At 58.7% G+C, this 14,075-nt stretch overlaps 1 protein-coding gene across 1 annotated transcript; it reads right to left on the bottom strand.

Annotated features, from left to right (window-relative positions):
- Nucleotides 1-4,365: 4,365 nt before the first annotated feature.
- Nucleotides 4,366-13,204, bottom strand: CEL (carboxyl ester lipase). Its single transcript, XM_026514264.4, has 11 exons — nt 11,900-13,204; nt 9,800-9,950; nt 9,586-9,708; nt 9,215-9,412; nt 8,465-8,595; nt 8,196-8,303; nt 7,956-8,073; nt 6,582-6,768; nt 6,244-6,447; nt 5,134-5,331; nt 4,366-4,835 (listed from the first exon to the last, which is right to left on the bottom strand). The coding sequence occupies exons 1-11, from the start codon at nt 11,963-11,965 to the stop codon at nt 4,454-4,456; spliced, it is 1,866 nt and encodes a 621-aa protein (XP_026370049.2). The 5' UTR covers nt 11,966-13,204; the 3' UTR covers nt 4,366-4,453.
- Nucleotides 13,205-14,075: the final 871 nt, after the last annotated feature.

The raw sequence follows: 14,075 nt of genomic DNA, 5'->3' as shown, positions 1-14,075 counted from the left end.
CTGAAGCGAGTTGGAGACTTGACTACCTCACTTCCAATAATGGCTAGAGACATTCAGGTGGAAGATGGCTACGGACAGAGGATTTGAACCACGCTCTCTTAGACCTAGCAGGCAGACACAGAACGCTTCACAATGCCAGCAGGGCACACGTGCTTCTCAAGGGCACATGGAACATCGTCCTGGACACGCCATCAGTGAGGCCACAAAACAAGTCCTAATAAATTTTAAAGAATGAAATCATACAAAGTCTCTTTTCCAACCAGGTGGAATAAAAGCAAATGGCAACAGTGGAAGGAACACTGGGGTACTCAGAAGTACGTGGGAATTAAGCAGTGCACCCTTCAATAACCCGTGGGTCAAAGAAGAAATCACGAGGGATGTCAGAAAATGCCTTGAGACAAGCGGAAAAAAAAACAACGTACCATAAGTTAGGGGACACAGCAGAAGCAGTGCTAACAGCAGAATTTCTAGCTGCCAATGCCTACGTTACACAAAAAGAGGGATTTCAAATTAGTAACCTAATGATACACTTGAAGGAACTAGAAAAAGGACAACCAAAGATGGCAAACCTTTTAGCGAGACTGACCAAGAAAAAAAAAAAAGAGATACTAAAATCTGCAGTGAAAGTGGGAACATTACTACCAACTGCACAAAAACAAAAAGGATTGTAAGGAAGTGCTATGAATAACTATGCCAGCGACACCCACTGGCATACGATTCAGCCATCAAAAGGGATGGAGTTCTGGGGCACCTGGGTAGCGCAGCGGTTAAGCATCTGCCTTCGGCTCAGGGCGTGATCCCAGCGTTCTGGGTTCGAGCCCCACATCAGGCTCCTCCGCTACGAGCCTGCTTCTTCCTCTCCCACTCCCCCTGCTTGTGTTCCCTCCCGCGCTGGCTGTCTCTCTGTCATATAAATAAATAAAATCTTTAAAAAAAAAAAAAAGGGATGGAGTTCCGATGACGCCACAACAGACAGACCTTGAAAACACGGTGATCCCACTTCAGATATATCTAGAAATATCTAGAGCAGGCAAACTGATTGAGACAGAAAATAGATGAGACTACCGGGTGGGGGAGAGGAGAAAGGAGAATGGGGTGTTATTGATCAATGGGTACAAAGTTTCTGTTGGGGGTGATGAAAAAGTTTTGGAACTCGATACGGTGATGTTTGCACAACAGTCTGAACGGCACTAATGTCACTGGATTGTACTCTCAGTGGTTAAATTGGCATATTTTATGTTATATATATTTTACGTTGGTTTTTAAACAATAACATTTGCAAGGACCATTTCCTGACCCACCACGGAGGCTGCCTTTCAAATCTTTGGAAGAAGAGGGAACATTTTCTCCTTGTTTTATTGGGGTTTCTGTTGACCAGCAATTAGGAACTTACAGGTTTCAGGATTAAATTTGAATTCCATCAGCATTAAGCGGGAGGGGGGTGGGGTGGGGATTGTAAACAGATCAAAACATGCAACGTGGGAGGGAAAAGGCCGGGGGGGGGGGGTTATTAGCCAGTGGACTATGGTCGGGCAGGACTTGGCACGAGTCCATTTACCTGGACTAGAATCCTCCCAGCATCCTCGCCTCTGTCCTTAGACTTTCTTCTCCTGCTTGCTTTGAATCCAGGGGAAAGATCTGTAACGCAGCCTTAAGGCTTCAGCTGAGCCATATTCCATAAGCATTTCTGCTACCTATGAACTAGGATTTTCAGCCTCCCTGCAACTCTACATATAATTGATTTTGCCCAGAAACACGCTAGAAGCCCTCACTCTCAGCCAGGCTCATGGTGGCCACGCCTCCTGGCTGGAATCTGATGAGTCCCAGCTGAGTGCTGGTTTGTGAGGATAACGATGCTGAGCCTGCCTGTGAAAGACCACCCCACTCCCCCTCACAGGCCAAGATGAATTCCTAGGCTACGTGATTCTGAAGTCCACTGTATCGGGCAATCACCAGCTTATGCCTCAGCCCTGTTGTACCAACTTATCCTAAAAGGTAGCTAGGCCAGAGCCCTTAGAGCTTGCAGCCCCTGGGATGGCTGTGTTCTTTGTCCAGATCTATGATTTGGTTATGTCATGGAGGAAGTGGGTGGTTCGAACCTTTCCTGCAGGGAGGTTTGAAAGATGAGGCATGGGAGGGAGGAGGAGGAATCCCAAGACTGGCAGCCCAAGGGCAGAGCCTCACCAAGGAAATAGTGAGGCATGTCACCAGGGTGGTAAACCGGTGCTGTCCTCAGCTTCCGCAAGTGTCCTCCTTGGGCTTCACCATTAAAGGTTAACATAAAGGGTTAACTTCTGGCTTGTAGGGGAGCCTTCAGGACCCTGGACAGCCGCCAGCTTGCACCTCCCTAATTAGAGTTGACCTTGAGCAAAGGACACAGGTTTGAACTGTTCGGGTCCCTTTCACACAGCTTTTTCTCCATATAGTCCAGGACTATAAATGTATTTTCTCTCCCTTATGAGTTTCTTTTCTTTTTTTTTTTTTTTAAAGATTTTATTTATTTATTCGACAGGATAGAGACAGCCAGCGAGAGAGGGAACACAAGCAGGGGGAGTGGGAGGGGAAGAAGCAGGCCCATAGCAGAGGAGCCTGATGTGGGGCTCGATCCCATAACGCCGGGATCACGCCCTGAGCCGAAGGCAGACGCTTAACCGCTGTGCCACCCAGGTGCCCCCCCTTATGAGTTTCTTAACATTTTCTTTTTCCTTGCTTTCTTATTGTAAGAAGACAATTTATAATACATACACAAAACGTGTTAATCGTGTATGCTGTCGGTAAGGCTTCGGTCAACAGTAAGGCTGTTAGATGTTAAGTTTTGGGGGGTCAAATGTTTTATGTGGATTTTTGACTGTTGGGGGGGTCAGCACCCCTAACCCCCGGGTTGTTCAGGGATCGGCTATTTTCCTTCATCCTCCGGCTATAGGCCGTAAAGGCAAAAGCCCAATGAGTTGTGGATGACCCGACAGCGGCAGGTGTCCCCCAGACATATAGCAAGGCTGGCCTCTGCCAGAGAGGCCTTCTCTGTGCAGCCCAGGGGCTAGGCACACACCTGGATCCCAATGCCCCAGCCGTTCTGACGTGGACTAGCCCTCCAGGGATGTGATTTTCTGAATGACAAGCAGGCACGACTGTACTTTCCCCCAACAGGGACATGCCCCATCCCAGGGCCAGTCCAGGGCCGGGGTTCGAGAGGTTTCTCCTGCAGTGCCGGAGGCTCCTGAGAGCAGACAGAGGCACTCAGAGAAGTCGAGTGCATACTAATGTGGCAGAGGAGGGACACACTGTTGCATCCTTGCAGAGACGGTCACCGGGAGAGGCCCACACTGCCACCAGGTCCATCCCCCCAGTCTATGACAAGGAATCCCCTCTTCACACTGAGAGCCCTCTACCAAGTCAGGAAGCCCAGGGTAGCCACGGTGGTCACAGGCCAGCCCAAGTGCACCCTGCTTCTTGGGGGGACGGGTTTGCCCCCTGTGCAGCTCTGCTACGTGGGGCCATAGGACTTGGTTCCCCAGACCACAGTGTTCCCTCTAGAGGGGGAAAGTGTGCTGGCTGCCTCCTGGGTGCTGCTGTCCCCAACACCACCCCCACCAGGCAGAGCCACTTAGGACTCCAGAATCTTCTCTCCTTTGAGCCCTCAGCACTGCCCCACAGAGTTGAAAGAACGGGGAAGACACCCCCCCCCCAAAATCATTTTGAGCACTAACTTTGGAGTTTCATGACCTGGGGCACGTGACCCCCTCTCGGTGCACCCCCCTCCCCCACTGTGGACATGGTGACATCAGGCTGATTAATTAAGCACTTGGCTCAATGCCCCATGCCCAGACTCCCAGATGTGGGAATGGCCCTGATTCTGCCCTCTGCCTCCTCCCCCCCAACTCTGCCAGAGCCACTCAACACCCAGCCCTCTTCACCTTTTGCTTCTGACCTTCCAGGGTGATACTCTGTTCTCTCTTCAACTCGCATCCAGCTGGAAGCAGAGTCCATTTCTCCTCCTAGGCCAGGTGCCCAGACAGAACACAGAGGTCACTGCTCGCACCCTAGAGGACTTGGGGAGGCTGGGATCCACCGTCCGGGGGGGGGCCACAGCTCACAGAGCCCAGCTCCTCTCTCACCTGTGGCCACCGGCCGTCCTATCCCCTGGGAACCAGCATCTCAGGGCGGAGGGACCCGCACCTGAAGCCCAGTCCTTCTCTGACACTTCACTTCTTCAAACCTGCTTCCTCCTCTCTAGAATGAGGGTGGCTGTCCAGACTGATGGACACCATGGGGAAAGGTGGTGGGCCCAGCGTCTGGGGCCGCAACATGACTGAGACACCTGCTTCCTCCAGCTGGGGCCTCAGGAGCAAAGAAAAACGCCAGACAGAGAGAGATGAGGCTTTATTCAGGAAGAGCTCTGGAGAGGAGGTGGGTCCCCTGGGTCTCACCCTATGGCTTCTTGGGGCCGAGGACATTAGAAGCCGATGACTGCGGGCATCTGAGCCCCTTCAGAGTCCCCCGAGGGGGGCGCGGGGGCGGCATCAGAATCCCCGGAGGGGGGAGCGGGGGCGGCATCGGAGTCCCCCGAGGGGGGAGCGGGGGCGGCATCAGAATCCCCGGAGGGGGGAGCGGGGGCGGCATCGGAGTCCCCGGAGGGGGGAGCGGGGGTGGCCCCATTTCCGGTCACTGTGGGCAGTGCCTCGTAGGTCAAGGTCCAGTAGCGCAGATAATTAGTCCTCAGATGCTGCTTCATGGAGTTGCGATCTATCTTCTTGGTGATATCCAGGTAGTTGCCATTTTCGACGGTATAGGGATCCCACAGTGTGGGCACAGCCGAATGTCCCATGTTGGGGTCCCTGCAAGGAGGAGAAAGGCTGGGTGGGGGCTGGGGGCTCACAGGAGGCTGGAGACCCCCTGGGCCCTGGCTTGCCTGGACAGTCCTCCGCCCTCTGCACTGACCCTTACGGTCAGGGCACCTCACAATGTGGTGTATGGGCATGTGGAGCGCGGAGAGGTCTGATCTCGGGGCCCAGGCAGTAGCCCTATCCTCACAGACAGACAGAGGTAGCAAGGCTAAGTGTAAGCGAGGGAACGGGAACTGGAACCAGGCCTGTGGGGCCAGGTGTCGGGGGCTCCGGGCTCAGGCTGCCTTACCCGGTTCTGGCAAAGTTGGTCCAGTAGGCAATCATGGCCTTGGAGACAGTCCTGTCTTGGGTCCGGTAGCCCAGGGGGGTGGCGAAGGGCTTCCCAAAGACGTACTGGATATCATCCGCGTGGTCAGCCCCCACCCATTTGGGGTAGGTGGGCATCCGAGAGGGGTGGGAGAACACGTAGGTGTAGGTTTTGGCACTCCTGGGGAAGGCAGGGGAGACCACCCAGGTTGGCCAGGGGCTCACCTGGGGCCACCCAGTGCAGGGATGGGCTCTGGAGGGAGCCATGGGGGGAGCAGGGAAGGGTCTGGGGAGTCCCCACCAGACTCATGAAGAAGCTGGGATCCTGACACCTGGGGACGGGAAAGCTGTGGGCCAAAGCCACGGACTCGGGGCTTCTACGGTTTCAGGTGGGTTTATAATTCACCTCCACAAAACACACCGGGGCAGCTTCCTCCTGCAGGTCAGTATCAAGAAAGATCTTTTGTGTTCCGCAAGTGAATCTGTAGCTCAATTTAATTGGACAAGATGCATGCCCTCAGATGTTTCCCTTTTTGCCTTGACTGACAGGAAGCTCAGAGCTGCATTTAGGCCCTGAGGAGATTTCCTTCTAGATTCTAGGTGTAATATTGTCTTCCTACTTTTCAAGCATTCCTAACCTTTTTTAAAAATTTCATTGGCTATTATTATATGGAGATTTTTAATGTGGTCCCAGGCTGAAGTTATTCTGAAAGCTGGTCAAGTGGAAACCCACCACAGAGATCCTCATCACCCAGGATTCTTTCCTTCTGCACAGCATGAGGGGTGGAAGGTCGACTCAAGAACTTTCCAGTGGGAAGGACTGTGGGTGAGGGAAGGCACACGGTGCCGGGCTGGGCAGAGGATTGCGGGAGGGTTTGGCAAAGCCGCCTGAGACTGGGAGGTGAGGAGGGGCCCTTTCAGGTCTTGTCAGGCCTGGGCAAGCAGGTGGCGCAGAACCAGGGGGGGACCTGAGCCCGGCTTTCCTAGGCCTCGCAGACACTTGTGAGCCAGCCTTCTGAGAGGCCTCAGGGCGCAGGTGCACCATCCCAGGTGGGTGGGCCTCCCCAGGGAGCCTCCCTGCCCAGGTCCTCACTTGGCATTGGCTCTGTGCTGGGCCACGGCAATCTTGGTGGGCATCAGGAAGAGGATGTCAGTCTCTAAGTCCACCACGGTCTTCTTCTTGGTCTCCTGGGACGCGTCGAGGGCCCAGGGCTCGGTGTAGATGTCAAAGGTGGTGTTGGCACCCCTGAGCCCCTTGGTGATGGTGAGCCCGCTGACCAGCTTGTAGAAGTCCTCTCTGCGGGGACCATGCCAGCACTGGACCCTCCACCCAGTGCCCGTGGGAGGGAATCTGCACCCCCACCCAGCAGAGGGCCAGGGACGGCCCCTCCCCCCGGGCCCTGCCCCCTGGGCCCTGCACCCACTGCTTACTCTGTGACCTCCTGTCTGTCCTTGTTGATGGCCGGCACATCGATGCTGGCAAAGATGTGGCCGTCCATGTCGTTGGTACCTGCCAGGTAGTCAATGTCGGCCGCGTTGGCGTACAGGTTGACGGGGTCATCGGGGATGAGGTCTCCATCGACAACAGGGAGAAAGCCCAGATAGTGCAGCGTGGGATCTGGGGGGGCGGGGGAGAGCGGCAGGCTCTGACACCTCTGGTACCCATGCTCCTCCCCTCAGCCTCTGGGGCAGGACTCAACTCCAGCCCTGTCTCCTGCCTCCTCTGATCTAGACCCGGCTTCCCCGGCCTCAGCACTGTCGACATTGCGGGCAGGCTAATTCCACGTCCAGCGCCCTGCAGGATGTCCAGCCACATCCTTCAACCCGCGGGACGCCTCGGGCTCCCCCTCTGCAGTCGTGACAACCAAAACTGTCTCCGGACGCTGTCACACGTGCCCTGGAGCAAAACCGTCCAGGTTGAGAACCACTGGTCTGGAGCCCAAGGCTGTCCTCCCTCTAGCCTCTCTTCTCACCGGGCCTGAATCAGGAAGGAGGAAGACAGGAAGGAACTGAGAGGACCGACGGAGAAAGAGGCAACCCCTCTCGGGGCTGGGTTCCAGCATGTTTGCCAGAAACTGTGAGGTCCACATTGCCCTCCAGACCCCTGAACTGACCCCGAAAGGACCGTAGAGCTGGCTCAGGGTCAGTGGAGACACTGGCCTTTCGGAGGCCCCGCCCGGCTGGTCTTCCTCCCGTGCATGCCAGAGGAAACGACTGGTTTGCATCTGGGGCCACGTGTTTGCTCGGCTTCCGCTTGGCTTTAGCACTTCTGGTTTAACTGGCATCAGGTAAAGATGCAAATGATGGGGCCTCTTACGTAGCATCAAAAGGGTGAGCAAGAACGGATCCCAGCCTACTGGGCTGATGAGGCCCCCAGCATTCCGGGGTACAGAGGGGCAGAGCTGGGAGGGCCAGATGCTCCTGCGGGCACTCAGTGGGTGAGTGCCCGATGCATGAGTGGCAGGAAGAACAAAGGACCGTCTAGGACAAAGGCTCTTGGTTTTGGGTCCATGAACATCCCTACAATTGTGCACAAATGACCACAGATGTGTGCCTTGTCGGGGGCTAGAGCCCACATATTCATCAGCTTCTCAAAGGGCTCATGACCCTCGGGGGATAAGAAGAAAGAATGGCCCTCCTCCTTACAGGGGGGTCACTGGGCCTGCGAGGGTAGCAGCAAGCTGCCCAGGGACGCCAGCAGTCTGGGGCGGGGCCAGCCTCAGACCCGGCGATTCCTTTCTTCTCCAGAGCATGGCCCCCCCACCGACCGGGAACCCCCAGGCGCCCCCAGCAGCCTCCACTCACACTCCACGCCTGCCAGGGGCAACTTATAGGCCAGCGTCAGGGCACGGGGGTCGGTAACCTTCAGGCACTTGGCCATCCTGGCAGTGTCGTCCAAGGGGCAGCCCACCTTCTCGGCGATCTGGAGTGGGGGGCGGGGTAGGCAGGTAGGTGAGGCCAGTGCTCTGGGCAGAGGGTGATGGAGTCCAGCACAGGGTTGAGAGGGGGGAGGCCCCTCCCCTGCCCACCACAGCTCCTCCTTACCCTCTTGGCCCAGAAGAGGGGGTTCCTCTGGATGGCCCAGGGGCACAGTGCCACGCCACTCTGGCTGATGGCTCGCTGGATGAGGCCCTTGTTGTGGGGAGAGAGGGTCTGCAACACACAGAGGTTCTGTCACCAAGGCCTCGCCCCACCTGCCCACCCTGGGCTCATCCAAGGACACCCCACACATCAGTTCGAGCCCCTCTCCTCCCTGTCCTCACTGGCTCCCTCCCATACCCTTGGGTCAGGTCCTCCCTCTGGGGCCCCCAGACCTGCAGAGAAACGCTGGCACCTCCAGCAGATTCCCCAAAGAGAGTGATGTTGTTGGGGTCCCCCCCAAAGGCTGCAATGTTCCTCTTCACCCAAGCGATGGCCATGTGCTGATCCCAAAGGCCATAGTTACCTGGGGGCAGGGTGGGGGATGGGTCTTCATCAGGGACCCTTGGCCAGGGTGGGGCTGGGGGTGCCACAACAGTGCACATGGGTGGGATGAGAATGCCCTCGACTGCACAGAGACCCCGTCTGAGCCCCAGGGTGTTGAGTGGTAGGTCCCCTGGAGGCTGGCTGTGTGGTGCTGGGGCAGGTGTGGGGCTCAGGCTGGGGGCGGGGGCGGGGAGCAAGAGGGCCCGCCTGCTCTTTCCTCTCCCTCCCTGGCCCAGCCCCCCTTGTCTGTCCAGCTGTCTTGCGGCTCCTGTGTTGCTGCCTTAATGTCTTATCTTCTGTCTCTTTCCCACGGCTCCCTGCACCTGCTCCCCTGGACCTCTGGGTCCCACTGTCTGTCTGTGTGTCTGTCTGGCAGGCTGGCAGCCTCTGTTCTTTCGCTATAGCTGCCAAGGGGCTCCGGTGTCTCACAGCACATCTCCAGCCCTGGCTCTGCGAATAGCCTTCTGGGCCTTTGCAGGGGGACGGGCAGGAGCTGTTCACGCACGATGGGAAGGCGCGTCCCCGCCAGGCTCAGCGCTCATGGGGCCGGGCGCACTTGCCCCCCCCCCCCCCCCCCGGCGCCCAGGACCCCGGCGGACCTGGCAGGTTGGCGTCCCCAGTGCTGAGGAAGCCCAGCGGGCCAACGCGGTAGTTGAAGGTGACCACAATGACGTTGCCCCGCGTGGCGATCTCCTCCCCGTCGTATAGGTAGTTGCTGAGAAAGTTGGCCCCGTGGCCGGCCCCCATGAGGAAGGCGCCCCCATAGATCCAGATCATGACGGGCAGGTTCCGGGACACTAAGGCAGAGCGGAGCAGGCCCAGTGACCCCAGATGCCCGTGCCCCCGCCCCCCTGCCCCCTGCGCTGATTTCAGGGAAATTCGGCTCTGGAGCCCCCCAGGCACAAGGGGCAGGGCCTGGGCCTCTGGCTGCTTGGGGATCTCCCACAGAGTGTGGGGGGCGCGAACCTACCATCCTTCTTGCCCTGAGGGACCCAGATGTTGAGGTAGAGGCAGTCCTCCTCCCCGTAGGTGCTGTCCTGGGTGATGGTGGCCTGCAGGCACCGCTTCTTGAAGTCCTTGGCCTTCAGGGTTCCTGTGGGCGGCCGACGGGCCCGGTGTGAGGGTGGCGGGCGCCCCGCAGCACCCCCAGGCACAGGGCCTCACCAGCACCTGCCCGGTCCCACCTTGCCAGCCGGGGTGCCGCTGAGGGTTCTCCAGGGCCTTAGGGGGGGCGGCGAAGGGGATGCCCTTGAAGATGTCGACATAGTCGCCGAAGAGGCCGAGCTTCTTGTTGACGCCTTCCACGAAGCCCCCTTCCGTGTACACCGCGCCCAGCTGGGGGTGGAGGCCGGGGCTCAGGCGGGCTCAGGCAGGTCTCCCGAAGAGGGCGGGGGCAACCTGAGCAGGCCCCAGGGTGCCCAGAGGCTCCGCAGAGACGGCTTCAAGGAGGGGCCAGTCTGCACCTGAGCCCTGCCACTTGCCCACGTTGCTAGAGGAACAGCTTAGCACCTTGGTCCTGGCCCCTGAGGGGGTCCTGCTCCCTGAATCTTGGAGGAAGCGGGGTTGACCACTGTGGTCCCACTTCGGGGAACCTTCCGAGTACGCCCGGAGAAATGGGGTCGAGGTTTGGATCTCGGCTGTGGCCACCTAGCTGTGACCGTGAGGCCGTTTCCCCATCTATAAGATTGGCAGCAGGAATGCCTCCCTCACAGCCTGTTGGCTCCCCTGGTGTCCCCCCCTCCCCCAGTGTCCAGCTGGCCTGGAGTTGGTGGCCTGGTGCCAAGTCCTCACAGCCCTTGTACTCACTGCTGGAGAGAGCCCCGCCCCCCGAGCCGTCAGAACCACTGCTGTGTATCCAGCCCTGGCACTCAGCTGGCCCCACGAGGCCAATGCGGCCAACCTCCACTAGGGTCCTGGGGGCTGGTGCTCATCTACCCATTGTCCCAGAAGGGAACTGAAGCTTTCCTGCTTGAAGTCACCCTGTGGGAAACAGCCATCTGACCGCAGAGTCAGGCTCTCGTCCCCTCCTAGGGCCACCTCCCCATCCGTCTGGTCCCGTGGCCGGTGTCTGCTTCCTGGCTCTCACCTGTGCTAGGCTCCAGGGCCCAAGGGCAGCCCTGCACCCCCAGGCCCGGCTGGAGTCCCAGCACCCTGTAAGGTCTGGGCTAACAGGGGAGTGGGGAGGCTGGAACCGGAGAGGAGGCCAGAGCAACTCCTGCCGGGTGCCTCAGGGGTTGGGCCAGGGCAGGTGCAGGTCTGCTCCCCCACCCCCACCCCATCTCTCAGGATGAACAGCCTTGTTTCAGGCCTCCAGGCAGCTCTTCTGACAGGCTTCCCGGCTGCTGGGTTGGGACAGCAGGCCCGGTCAGTGCCTGGGGACTGGGAAGTCACCTCTCAGAACGGAGACTGGCCTAAGGGCCCTGGGGGAGGGGGGCACCGGCTGCTGGAACAGCAGGAATTAATTCCGGTCCTCTCTGCCCTCAGAGAAGCCCCCCGAAGAGAGTGACCTTTTGGGGGCAGCAGGGGCCCAACGCTAGCACCTGAACCTCCAGGGCCAAGGGGCAGGTTCCAGGGCAGCTGGGACTGAGGTGGCAGGAGGAGGGTGGACACCGTGGGGGCTGCGTGTCTGTGGGGTTTCAGTGCCGAAGGCCCTTTCCCTCCTTGTTCCTCATACTGTGGTCGATAGCATACACGAGCCAGGAGGCCTCCTGACTCCCTAGCAAGCAGGTGGGGACCTCCCTTTTGGGAGATGGAGGTTACATGGGGAGCCAGACTCGGGTTCCAGGTTGCTGTTCAGCCACTGGCGGCTGTGTGAGCTTGGGCAAATTGCTCGTCTGCCCTGGGCCCGTCTCCCCTTCTGTGCAAAGGGGACCCCATCACCATCTCTGGAGATGAAAGAGCCAGAGAGGTGTTAGGTTCCCAGACTCGGCAAAGATAAACTGAGGACTCCCAGTTACATTTGAATTTTAAATTGACTTTTTTTTTTAAAAGTATATCCCAAACATCGCACAGAACATACCCACACCAAAACCTTTTCGCGGTTTGTACGACATTCAGATTTAATTTGGCATCCTGTATTTTATCTGGCAGCCTGTCGTATGAATGAGAATATACACGAAGCATGAAATGCCCAGGAAATGCCATTTTCATTGTTGGGGTCTCTTTCTCAGGCTGGCTCTTCCTGCCGGTGACCCTGCTTGTCTTCCGTCTGCTGTGCCCTGTCCCATTTCCAGGTCTCGCTTAGTGAGAGGAGAGAGGGGCCCCTCTGCTGGGCCCTCGCTTACCTTTGCTGCACTCACTACTGCCCAGCAGCAGGTCAGGCCCAAGACGACCAGCCCCAGGTGCCCCATGGTGTGCTCCAGCCTGTATGTGGCCCTCCCCTCTGGCCCGCGGGTATTTATGGGGTTGGAGCTGGCCGGGAGTCCGAGTTGGCAGCTGCCCACAGACTCTTCCCTCCTCCAACCTCTGCCCCTTCCTCCAGGCTGGCCACACTCCAGGCAGTGTACCTGGGGCCAGGAGACAGCTGCTGTTTCCACTAGCCTCAGGCTGGGCCAAGGCCACACGGCAGGTCACACGTGTGCACACACACACACGCACACACACGGTGCAGGGACAGGTTGTCTTTCCCAGGGCTGGCTGCCCCCGATGCCCTGGTGCCGCAGTGCACCTGTGCGGGTCACTGCCTACCTGGGAGCAAAAGCAGATGGCACAGGGCAGAAGGTCGCCGGGCTGTCATCGGCTTGCCTGGGTGAACAGTGCCCTGCATTCTGGCTCACTGATCTACAAGGACTTGGTTCTGCCCTCAGAGAAATGGGCATGCTTGGTCTCCATGGCCCGCCTGCCAGCTCAACAGAGGGAGCTTGTAGGGCACTGGGCATGTGACTTCTGTGACACAGATGGCTGGGTGCCACTGGTCAGCCAGTGTGGTTGACCCTTGTTACCAAGGGCCCACCGGGCCTGCAATCTGAGCCAAGTGTGGGGACGCAGAGCCGCCCAGGTGATCCTGCCCTCGGGGTATGGGGGAGGCCTCACGTGCAGTACAAGTCCTGGGACGGGAAGACAAGAGGCTCAGGTGGACAAGGGAAAGGGGGAAGTGGGGCTCGGGCCCAGCCTCGAGGGCTTCCTTAAGGAAAAGGAAAAGCCAGGCTTTCTGGCCACATAAATGGGCCACACAAAGACCCTGGGGCAAAGCCAAGCAGAGATGGAGACCAACCGACAGACAGCAGAAGGGCAGAGGCCAAGACAGAGTCAGAGAGAATGGGAGGGAGAAAACTGAGCACAGTAGGGGCGACAGCAAAAGCAGCCACTATTCTCTCCTGTGGCTGTGCAGGACTCTGGTCACCAGGGTTACTTATTAGAAAAGGTAGGCCACCAAGGACAAGGCCGGAGACTGGGCCTTAGAGTCCGGCTGCCCCTGGGGTCACGGCTCACCAAGGATGTTGAGGCCCCACTGCACAACGCTCTCCAGTGAGGGGGCGCACTCAGGAGCCAGGGACCAGCGGAGCCCCGTCAGGCCAACAGCTCTGCAGACTGGCGCCCCGGACGCAGGCCACAGCCCCGCTACCGGGGTGCCTGCTGCTGCCACCAAGCCTGCCTGCCTGCCTGCCAGATCCAAATCTTTTGGGACAGAGAGTGGACGAGAGGCTAGAGAAGGGGGGGAGGGGGGGAGGGGCGGGAGGGGTGGGCAGCTGTGGGAGGGAGGGAGGGAGGAAGGAAACCAGGAAGGCGCTGTGCAGGCCAGGCCGGGGCTCGTGCTCGCTCAGCGGGGCAGTGTGAGGATAAGGGCGGACAGAGCTTGAGGCCCCCGCCCCGCACAAGGACAGGGATTCGCTAACCCACGCCTTCTGTCCAGCTCTTCCGAGAACCTGCTCTACAGGAAGTTATACTGAATATGGGGGAGGCGACCCTTCCTGGTCCACAGCAGCAGGGAGCGGGGCCACCAGGGGCGGTCAGCCTGGCCAGCTCCCCCTCCACAAGACAGGTGGCCAGACTAGCCACTTCAGGCCAACTGTGAGCCACCGGGGCTCCTGATCTGTCCCCCGAGGGCATTCCCCAGGGGCCTGGGCAGACTGGGGCTTGCCTGAGGCATCGGACTTTAGAATTAATGTGACTCTGGGACCTGTCACCCTAGGTGGCCCAGTCTGCCAGCTGAGGAAGGGGGTGACCGGGCTCATCTCTGGCTCAGGCTGCTCTGCGGGACTGTGGCACAGTTGCCCCCTGGTGTGGGTGAGAGTGTTCCCGAGGGAGGGCAGGCTCTGTCCCACCAGATGCCTACATGGTCTCTGGTTTCACAGCAGGCAGCTGAGACGCAACCAGGGCCTGTGTGCCCGCGAACTTCTCAAGAACACATCTAGAGCAGTAAGGGATGAGTGAGGCTGCAGGGCCTCTGGGACCTGGCGTCTGGGGTGCTCCCAGCTGCTCTCAGCCAACCTGCAAGAGGAAACTCTCCTCTGGCTCCCA

Source organism: Ursus arctos, unplaced genomic scaffold (genome assembly GCF_023065955.2).
Source record: "Ursus arctos isolate Adak ecotype North America unplaced genomic scaffold, UrsArc2.0 scaffold_18, whole genome shotgun sequence".
In the NCBI taxonomy this organism is placed as follows: domain Eukaryota; kingdom Metazoa; phylum Chordata; class Mammalia; order Carnivora; family Ursidae; genus Ursus; species Ursus arctos.
Note: the sequence above shows the minus strand (reverse complement) of the source record. Positions and strands in the feature narration are given on the sequence as shown.

Coding starts and splice junctions, on each gene's coding strand:
- CEL (XM_026514264.4), bottom strand. CDS start 11,965: ATGGGGCACCTGGGGCTGGTCGTCTTGGGCCTGACCTGCTGCTGGGCA. Junction 8,596..9,214: donor TGGGGACGCCAACCTGCCAG/GTCCGCCGGGGT, acceptor CCCTGCCCCCAG/GTAACTATGGCCTTTGGGAT. Junction 4,836..5,133: donor ACCAACTTTGCCAGAACCGG/GTAAGGCAGCCT, acceptor TCCTCCTTGCAG/GGACCCCAACATGGGACATT.